An 11235-nucleotide genomic window follows, 5' to 3' on the forward strand; every position below is an offset into this window, starting at 1 on the left:
GTGTGTGTGTGTGTGTGTAATGAGTTTCATTTACGATGCATTACTCATATTATGTCATGAGTTTTCATTAAACCACAAATCTCTCTCCATCTCTTTTTCCTCTCTCTTTCTCTCTAAAACACTATATATATATATATATATATATATATATATATTTATAAATTAAAATTTAGGGGGTTTCATGACTGAAAAACAAGTATTTATGAGAAATTCGAATCATAAGTTATGTAAAAGTTATAAATTTTATATGCGTGCATGTGCGTGTGCTTCTCAATGTATGCTTATACATTATTGAGAAATATGGCAAATGAACCTATACAAATACGTATTGTACACAAGTGTATGAGCATATAACGGCAATGAAGAATATAAATAGATGCAGTCTTCATTCAAAAAACATTGTGTGGTAGTTGAGAGCTAGCTCGAAGTAAACAAATCAAAAATTTTTTCAAAAATTGGAGGCAATTATTTTAAATATATATTCTTGTGGAAACTTTCTCGTCGATAGGTTAATTCAAATTTTTGAATTTGTCGTTATGTAATATTTTTTCATTTTTTATTTTTGCATTATTTTATTTTTTATATCTGCTTTTATACTTTACACAAATAATAAAAATTAAAAAATGTTCAACATCACCATAATTTAAACTATTTATGTTGTTTTTAAATTTTAAGGTATATACAGGCAGAAATATTTTAGGTTTTATTTGATTTAATTTTTTATTTAATGTTAAAAGGTTTGAAAGAAATAAAATGGTTTCCAGCGAGTTCAGTGGTTTCGACCCAAGTCATCATGACGCGCGATTTGTGGATGGAAAGGTACGCTCGTTGTCGTCTGCATATTCACCGGCGTCACCTTTCAACCAAATCGATGTTGCCCTGTTGAATTATTTGAAACCATATTTAAACGAGAATTTGTACCAGTGGTCCCCTTCAAACATCAACACGTCATATTCATTTGTAAACCCCAACAACAGGCTGAATTATATTGTTTCTTCAGTCTACAATCAAGTACCCAATGTAGACTACCTAGTGACAGCTGGATCGCAGACGTTGACAAACATCTACAACGTATGTAACACCGGTAACATCAAGCCAAGTTGCCTTGCTTCTTCTGCAGCCTGGCCTGGCAGTGCGGCTGTCGGGGACTCCAGCGGAACTGACAACAACTGTCCTAAAGCTATCAATTTCAACATTCACAACATGACAACAAACAATTTTGTCAATAATAATTGCAACAACAAATATGAAAATAATATTTCTAACGCCCCATCGACTTCTGTTTCTTCACAAATTTCCGTTTACAGAAGCAATCAGAAAAATAAAGTCAGAAAAATGAACCAGAATAACAACAACAGCAGCAGCAACAACAACAGCAGCAACAACAACAATGGCAACAACAACAACAACAACAGCAATCACAGCATGGAAAACCGCACAAATAAAGCCAACGGCCAAACGAACAACAACAACGACAACCAAGGCAACATTCCTAGTGCTTTATTGGAGAGGATTGCTCACGGAGAACGTTACAAAACGGAGCTCTGTCGACCCTTCAGAGAGCAGGGCAGGTGTAGATACGGCAATAAGTGTCAGTACGCCCATGGCCTGGATGAATTGAGGCAGATTGATCGCCATCCAAAGTACAAAACTGACAAATGTAAAACTTTTCATAGTACTGGGTTTTGTCCATATGGACCGCGCTGCAATTTTGTTCACGATGAAACTGATGATGTCTTAGATGAACTAAGAAAAGTACATGAAGAAAAACAAGCGTTGGCAAACAGTCAAACTGAAAAAAGTCAATTTGAAAATAATGCATTGCAAGGAACAAAAACTTTCCAGATTGAATCTGATCAAGTGGAAATATATCAGCCAACGTCAACATCTTCAGCAATGTTTCCACAAAATGTGCTGCCAGAATTTTTTCCGTCTTCATCATTCGCATCTCTGTTGCATCCCAAAAATTCTTACACTTTGACTTTAACAACTTCAACGTTTACGATGTTAGCATCACTTCCATTAAAGTCATCAGATTCGTCACAACCGTTAGCACCAGCGGTGTCCATGTCCATATTTTCATCGCTGTCACCAATCACAACGACCACCACAATATCGTTAACATTTCTGCAACCAACGCAGTCATCGTCATTAGCGTCCTTACCACAGTTACCTACAGCCTCTTACTTATCGTCATCTTCAAACTCTTCAGCACCATCTCCGACATGCGTGTCTCCAAACAACACATCCATTGTGTCATATTCGCCATTTCACGCAACGACTCGTTTGCCGCTGTCGCCATCCCTTTCACCGACTCCATCTTTCCTAACACGGTCATCACCACGTTCCTCCTTGTCCTCCTCGCAAAGCTTCCAATCATTATTTCTCACTCCCTCGCCATCTTCTTCATCCTTGTCTTCCCTCACAAAGTTGGAGTCCTTGAGGGATGATACCCCCCTTGACGAAACAATCACAATAAATAAACCGCAACTGACGAACGACATACGTTCGAGCTATCATTGTGACGAAGTTTTTGATTGCCGGTTAGATCTTATTCTAAAATCAGCTGACAAATTGAAAACCACAAAATATCACAACGACAGCGTCAACATCCTCAGCAACAACAACGTCAACAACAACAGTTACATTCTCGACAATTACACGTGTAATGTTGGAGATAATTTCAGCCATAATTACTACCAGTACAACGAGGTGATATCTTCCGCGAACACCTCTCCACAGAAACATCGTGCCACCAGTACGTGCAGTCTCGAGTTCAACAGTCGGCAAGTCGGTGAGCAAGATTCACGTTGTGCATTTACGCACATTAGTTAGTGCCGATTTGGTACTGCTATTGTCGCTACTACGTCGAGGTTTTTTCAAGTTATTTTTTTTGTTGTCATTGGTTTAATGTTTAAAAGAGTTATTTTAAAACAGGTCAAAATGTTAAATTATTTTTACAGAGTTAATTTTGTTTCGTTTAAGTTTTAGATCTAAAATCGAATTGAAAAATTTATTCTATGTTTTAATGGTTTGATATCTTATTTATATTTTACCATTTGATGTATGGTGTTTCTTACAATAATGCCTTATTAAGCCACCACCATGAGTAACTAAGTTGTCATCATTCCAAGCTACGTTGCATGTGTTAACACAATCTTCTTTTTTATGTTTTTTTTTCATTCATATTTATTTGGTATGCAAATGATTTCTTTAAATGTTATCGTCAGAATTTATGTTTCAAAATTTTTACTGAAACTTTCAACCATACCCTCATTCATTCAATACGTAAATACAAAGTTGATTAAGAACTTATTCGATCTCATATTTCCTAATTTGTGTTTAAATTTAGCGGCTAAAAAATGAAAATTTCATTTTTTATCAAATTTCATGACAATCATTTATGCACATACACACATGTACAGACACAATATCATTTCTATTGTTCAAACTATTTATGTTATTTCATGTTTCAATCGATTTATTATACGTAGATCAGTATCTTGTTTTGGGAGGTGTTTAAATAAATTGTATACTTTTGTTTGTTCAAAAATGAATTTGAATAATTAATTAACTAATTAATTAATTGTGATAATCATCTGAAATCGCGCGTCAATTTTTGACGGTTCATCCATTATCACGAGCATTCAAAATAGCAAACAATGAAACAGATGTAGCATTGCATGCTCTGTCGTTCAACTGCTTGCTCAACTATCTTTCCCCTTTTTTCTCAAACAAAATCTTTTAAAACATTTGCATAAGAAGTAAGAACGTTGTTTTGATGTCTGACAAAAGATAAAATGGGAAAGTTTTGTCTCACTTAAGCAGTTGACACAAGAAAAATTCTACATTTGTAACTGCGCAAATAAATACATGCATTTATTATTTGTGCTTATATAAAAAATAAATACAAACACACACACACAACACTTACATACACACATACATACACACACATACACATGTATACAAGTAAATATATATATTATATACATGGATCATGTTAAAAAATGTTAGCGTCAGAATGCAGTTTGTTAATCGAAATATTTATACAAGACATTTAAATAAGTAAGACTTGCGTGTTCAGTCCGCTGTTATGTGTAGTAGTGATTGAAGCATATCAGATATCGTAGAATGAATAGCATGAATGGATGTGGAATGTTCGTGTTGATGGAACGTTCATGCTCACCAATCATTCATCATCACTTCAACATTCATAACATTTCAATCCTTACTTGGCACATCTACGTTTCTATACGCACACAAACACAAACACAAAAACACACACATACACAGTACACATACAGATATATATATATATATATATATATATATATATCATTGATTTCTGTATTGATATCATTATATATATATATAATATGTATAAATATATATATATATATCATATATATATATATATATATATATATATATATATATATGAGATGTATAATTGTATATTGTATAAATATTAGACTGTATATTAATACGTTTAACTTTGGTGTTAAAATTTTCAAAGCTTATATTTGTCGGGTCATTCATTGATTTTTTCATTCAATTAATTAAATTTGAATCAGTCTGAGTGAGACTACCAAAGACAGATAGAGGTTTCAAACTTGGATAACAATCGACCCAGCCTGACACGGCCTCGACCAGCACCAAACAATTATTTCTTCGCCACATCGAGCCATAACTTAACATCTTAACTCAACAGCGTACATCGTAAGAAAGTAAGGAAGACGTATACAAAGTTATAGCTGTGGAATTATCTTTATTAAAACGATCGCTATTTTCATAAGTTTTTATAAACTGATAGTTAAAGATAGCTTCTTATTGGATGATACAAATAAATTTGTATTTTATCTCTCTAAAAACATCTGCCGTTCTTTCTATTGTCGCTTCTTTTAACGTGTTTAAAAGGTGACAAATGAGAAGTCAAAATGAGAAGCCAGCAATTTCAAGTCTTGCAGGCTTGTCCGAACTGGTCATAAACTGAAATGAACTTGTACGTGTAAAGTGAAATTAAATTGCAATGTAACGACTTAGAAACACCAAATCAACGGACGATTGTTTAGTTTAGAGTTTTTACATTTGAAAATTAAAAAATTGATATACGGTGTTGGTGTATATTTCTATTTGCGTCTGCTTCTTCTTATTTTTCATAAATACATGTTTATTAATATTTATTTTCTTATTCATTTGTTTAATTATTTATTTTTTAAATTTATTCATTTATTTGTGAACCAAAAATTAAAAATTATTCAGTAATACTTTTATTTATTTATTCATGAAATCATATATTTTTAATTAATTTGATTGCTTTATTTATTCGCATGTGTAATTCATTGTTGTATGTTAAACTATTTGTGTAAATAATCGTTCGTTCAATCATTTTATTAAATTTTTTTATAAAAATTTCATATTACCTTTCTTCAATAAACACACATTTGTTTCGAATTTTATTAAATGTTCAATTAAAATGGTTTTAATTCATTCGCGAACAAAAAAGAACATTGTTCTGTTTTAATTAAATTAATTAATTTAATTTAACTGCTAAATTTATTGACGCTTGTTCATCGCTTATTCATTCACTGTAGCAAAACGCTTGTGTGTTTTTCATGTCAATAACGACGTAATGTAATGTGAATGTCATGTGCTCATTACAATGCGATCTTAAATGCAATGCAGCCTGTTGTATATGATGCAAGACCATGTGTTACTGCTGATTATCAATCACCTATGTGCCTTTGTTGAACGAGCTATGCCAAGTATGATAGCAATGCGAAATTCTGTAAATTAACTATTTCTCTATCTTTTCACAAGGAAATTGTCAACAAACATACAAATAAAATTCTATGTATATCATTTATATATATATATATATATATATATATATTTATTTATTTATTTATTTACTTATTTATTAATTTATACTTCGACGTATTTTTAGCTTCATTTGGATAATAAAAAACTATAGCTTTTAGTAAAATTTTCAATAAGTGTGCTTCCAACAAATCTTATTTTTAGTGTCATCCAATAAGCATTAAATGATTTTATACTTTTTATCTTACGTTATATATGTATATATAACTGACAACATTTAACACTGATCTCAGGTGTGTATGAATGAGTGTGTATGAGTGTGAGTGTGTGTTATTTCGTCTTAATGTGTAAGTATATGTGTGTAAGAGTGAATGTGTGTTTTTGTGTCAATATGTAGTAAATGATTTTGTAACTGTGTGTGTATGTGTGTGTCCGTGTGTATGTGTGTGTGTATGTGTGTGTGTGTGTGTGTGTGTATGTGTGTGTCCGTGTGTGTGTGTGCGTGTGTGTGTGTGGCTAACTGTTCCGTGGTTTCCCGCTTTATCCACTGTCCGTTTATATATATTTTCATTTCAATTCAACATCGATACAACCAAGTTAGTATGTTGTCATTTTTGTAGGGCTCAATATTTTATTTCTATTTCTATTATGCGGAATATATGCTTCTTTTTTTATCATTTTTATGTTATTTTTCAACAAAACAAATACTTTCTACTTTTCTACTTTTGAATAGTATATATTTATATATTGATATATTTACATTAACAGTGTATTAAATGTATTAATTACATTAACATCATTAATATATATATATATATATATATATATATATATATATATTAACATTTATTTACCAGTTTATTAATATTTGAATATGTTATGCTTATATAATATAACCATAAATTTAATATTTTAATTTTTTTTTTGAAGATAACAAGTTTTAGTCAAATTATTTATTTATTCCATCCATTGAGAAGACTAACTTTTTATTTTATTGTATTTTTTATCTTTCATTTTATAATTTTTTAAAATCTAAATTATACAACAAAAGATACGTTTATACTAACTATACGCACGTATATTAATTATGTTAAGATATAATGTCAAAATTAAAAAAAAAAAACATAAGCAGACTATCTAAATACATGGTTTCAACATAAACTTGGGCATAAACATTTTTATTTTAAAAGTTTACTCAATTTAAATGCAATAAAATATTTTTAATTATCAACTCGTGTTTTTTTTTCATAAAGTTTTAACGAATTATTGTCGTAAATACAATTGTTAAGAAATATTACACCATTTTCCTCATTCAAGAACGCACAGATGTAGGTATATGTATACAAGATACAAGCAACCTTTGATAACATACCACATTGAGAGTTGTAAAGGATCACCGGAAGATAGAGATTTTTTTTGAGATAAAAAGTGATTAAAAGTTAAAAAACTTTGTCTTCTATATAAAAAAAAATAAAAAAAAAACAATGATAATAATGCGATACGAAATATTGAAAATCTGAACCAGAAACTGATCAAAGCTGAAAATGCAGTGATATCTCTTAATAATACATTGTATATGTATATATGTTGTGTATGTGTATGCGTGTGTGTGTGCCTGTGTGTGTGTGTCGGTGTGTGTGTACATGTACACATTTGTGTATATAAATGCATAAAAAAAGTGCTTTACTGTTTTGAGATAATGGCTGTTGAAAAAAAATTTCTGGGAATTTCAGAGATGGAGGGTGTTGGTTTTAAAGAAAGATAAACTGAAGAAGTGAAAGTGAATAATTAGCTTCAATAATAATTTGCGGAACTTTATGAGTGGTTAATGAGTTGTTGATTGTGTGCGGAAGTTTCTGCTTCTTTTTTCTTTCTCAAGGATTGCTATGGATGAGTAAGCAAACAAGTTGCGTTCTGTTTCGTTATTATTCAAATTTTGAATATTAAAAAGGTTATAGAAATGAAGATTAAAGCAGGCAATATATAGAGGTGTCTTACAGCCCAAACTTAATTAATTTAAAATAGAATTATTTGGTTTGATTGAACATTGTTATTATCACTACGATATTTGTCTACCTAGTAACATTCGATAATTATTTATAACAAACTATTTGAAACCAAAGCAGGTCTGCATGCATGTCACAATCAATAAATGAACTAAGTAAAATGGTGTAGGTAAATAAAATTAATAATTCTAACCAGATGATGACGATGATGCAATAATGTTGACGTGATGATGACGATGATGTGATGTTATGAGGATGTAATGATGTCATGATGGTAATGTGATGCTGTGATGATGCTTCGATAGCGCTGATCAAAAGATTTTAAATATATATGTGCGTTTACGTGTGCGTGTCTATGTTTGTGTGCCTGTGTGTGCGTGTGAGAGTCTAATGTTTAATTTTTTTGTTTGTGATTTGTGTATATAAGGGAAAAAAGAAATAGTTATAAAAAAAGAGAGAGAGAGACAAAGAAAAGGAAGGATATAGAGGAAGAAAGAGAGAGAGAGAAAATGCGAGAAAGAAAGAGAGAAAGAGGTAGAGTGAATAAAGATATGATAGAAAAAAGACGTATCAGCAAACAAATTAATGCGCAGTGATATTTTCATGAAGTACGGGATGTCTGCACTTATAATTGTCTGCCTCAATAAATTTACAAACTCACAATCGCCCTCGAATTCTTCCTACTTAACCTACCCAGAAGATCTCTCATGAACGATAACTTTATTAAATATTTTTTTCTGTACGACTCAATGAAGTACTTCTACCTGATTACTCCTGTTCTAGTCAGTCCTTTGCAATCCATTTCATTTCTACATTTTCCATTCCACTTAAGACAGAAATTTTCAAAATTTAAATTTATTTTGTGCTTTGCATTTACACACAAGTGAGTTTATATACGCCGTGTGTTTAGTGGAGATGTTAAAATTTGTGTATGTGTTTGTGCATGTGTTTGTATTTGTGTTTGTGTGCGCGCGCGTTGTGTATTGGTGTGCGTTTGTGTGTAGTGTCACACTCCCAAGAGTAAGATCGCAATAGGTGAGTAGCATCATTATTTATTTATAATATTTTTAATAGGGCTTCTAGCTGTCTTCAACAAAATCGCATCGACACAGCATTGATTTGAACATGTATGCAGTTCTTGCAAAGGTTGCGCAAAAAATGTTATACAAATAATTATTTCATAGATGTGTTTAGTTTACATAAATAAATATTATATGACGTTAGCTTAATATGTTCGCATTGACGTTCATTAGAAGGCATCTAATGTTTCACGCCGTGTTCTCAAGCAGAGTTAGTCGTAAGTTTCGAATAAGTTTCTGTGTAGGAATATGAAATTGCAGATTATATTCAATTAATGTTTATTCACTATGTTCCCGCCATTCTGAAGATTAAATTGATTTTAACAATTTTGAAGCTACTTTTAAACTCTATGTAGTAATGTGCATGCATGCGTATATAACATGGTGAGTCTCAAATCATTCATTCATTCGTGAAGAAAGAGTTGCTTATCAAACTTTTTTCGTAGTTGAGTAATTTTAACGGCTGATCATATCTATGATAAAAATATTAACAAAAATTTATGTGTGTGTGTTTGTATGTGTGTGTGTGTGTATGTTTATGAGTGTATAACTAAAGTATAGGTGTGTGTGTGTTTGTTTATGAGTGTATTGCTAAAGTATAGGTAGGTGGTATATATTCTTGAGTGAATGTACGTGCGTTTGTGTGTTTATAGATTTTGTTCGTTTGTGTTCACAGTATGTGGGTGGTGTGTGTGCATGCGTGTGGATGTGTGTGTATGTATTTGTAGTGGTGTGTGTGTGTACATGCATGTTTGTACATGTGTATGTGTTCGTACGTTCGAATGTAAGTTACGTGACTATGTATTTATTCGGCAAATAACTGAAGATTCACAATAAAATTTATAGAATTTGATTTAAGTAAAAAAAAAAAAATTTAGTTAGTAATTTTGGATTACGATAAGTTGAAACGAAGAGTTCGCCAAGCTGGGGTGAACTGTTTTCCGATGGAACATCAAACGGACGTGATGAAGTTTGTTTAAACTTGGCCCACATTTAACTCAATAAATAATCATTTCGTCTTGCTCAGCCGCAGATTTCCGATATATGCCATCAAAAATGTTTTTTTATAATAAATGCAAAATATGATGACTAACAACCGTTGCGCAAGTTATTTTAAATTACGTCATTTGCATACGAAGGGTTTTTTTCATCAAAAGTTCCTTGAATAGCGTCGTGAAGCATGTAGCGTGTAGAAGTTATTAACATTTACGAACATTTAACAGCACTTAATCGGTTATCGCTTAATAAATTGATGACTGATCTAAATTATGCGTTCATTAATGTACATTTGTGAGCTATGTGTTCGTGTGCGTGCGTGCGTGTGTGTGAGAGAGAGAGAAACAGAGAGAGTGAGAAAGAAAGAGAGAGAGAGAGAGAGATTTCCCTACATGGACTGAATATAAATAGATCGATACAAATGAACAAATATTGATGGAGATGAAAATGTTTCACATGTTCAACCCGTTCCAGCTGCTGTAAGAGAGTTAATTACAAACATTTGAACATTTGGACGATTGAAGGCAGTTTATGAAATCAATGAATCGGTAGGGCTTAATTATTTGAAACAGAAATTTTTTTAGTCATAATTTAAAATATAATTAGATTATAAAATCGATGACACGCGTTCAACAAATCATAAAAACGTCTGCTACCTTCTAAACATTTTTGCCATTTAATAATAATAATAATAAAATAATAATAATATTAAAATAATAACAATAAAGTAATAATAATAATAACATGAACATTTATATAGCACTGATTCGCACCGCTGTTTCATTGCCATCGGAGCTTACGTGCGGGTATTAAAACAAAAAGATGAGTTTTTTGACTCAGAGAGAAACAATAAATGTCTTAACTCGAGAGAGAGCTATTTCCAAACGTTAGGAGCAGCTGGGATTCATTTGGCAGTTGGGAGGTTCAAGAAGCCTGTTGAGGATCCACGATGAGATGGGAAGTCATGCAAACCGGATGCGGATTTTGACTGTATTATTTTGAAAGTTAGGACTCCAATTTAAAAATGAAACAAGGCAGGAGGCCAGTGAAGCATTGGAAGGAAGGAGAAATTAAATTGCTTGCAAAGAAAACACAAACACGCTAAGTTATGGAGAATAAATGTATTATATGTATAAATGCATAAATATATATATACGTTTCAATATGTATGTGCAAGTCTGCAGGCACATATGGTTTAGACGTGTATTCCAATTTGATTCATTTGAAACATTACTTTGTGTTACAGGCATTATTGGTGTATTGGCGTACATACATTTGCGCGTTATCATATGTACACACCCACACAATTTTGAATTTTGATTATGTATAAT

General features: G+C 31.7%; 1 protein-coding gene across 1 annotated transcript; it reads left to right on the top strand.

Moving 5' to 3' along the window:
- Positions 1–1527: 1527 nt before the first annotated feature.
- HELRODRAFT_138584 (hypothetical protein) lies at positions 1528–1722 on the top strand (the record flags this gene model as incomplete). The annotated part of the gene is made up of 1 exon (XM_009017273.1): positions 1528–1722. A coding segment is annotated over one exon (195 nt), but the record flags the coding sequence as incomplete, so codon positions are not given.
- Between the last annotated feature and the right edge of the window lie 9513 nt (positions 1723–11235).

Source organism: Helobdella robusta, assembly GCF_000326865.2.
Source record: "Helobdella robusta unplaced genomic scaffold HELROscaffold_2, whole genome shotgun sequence".
Taxonomy (NCBI): Eukaryota; Metazoa; Annelida; class Clitellata; order Rhynchobdellida; family Glossiphoniidae; genus Helobdella; species Helobdella robusta.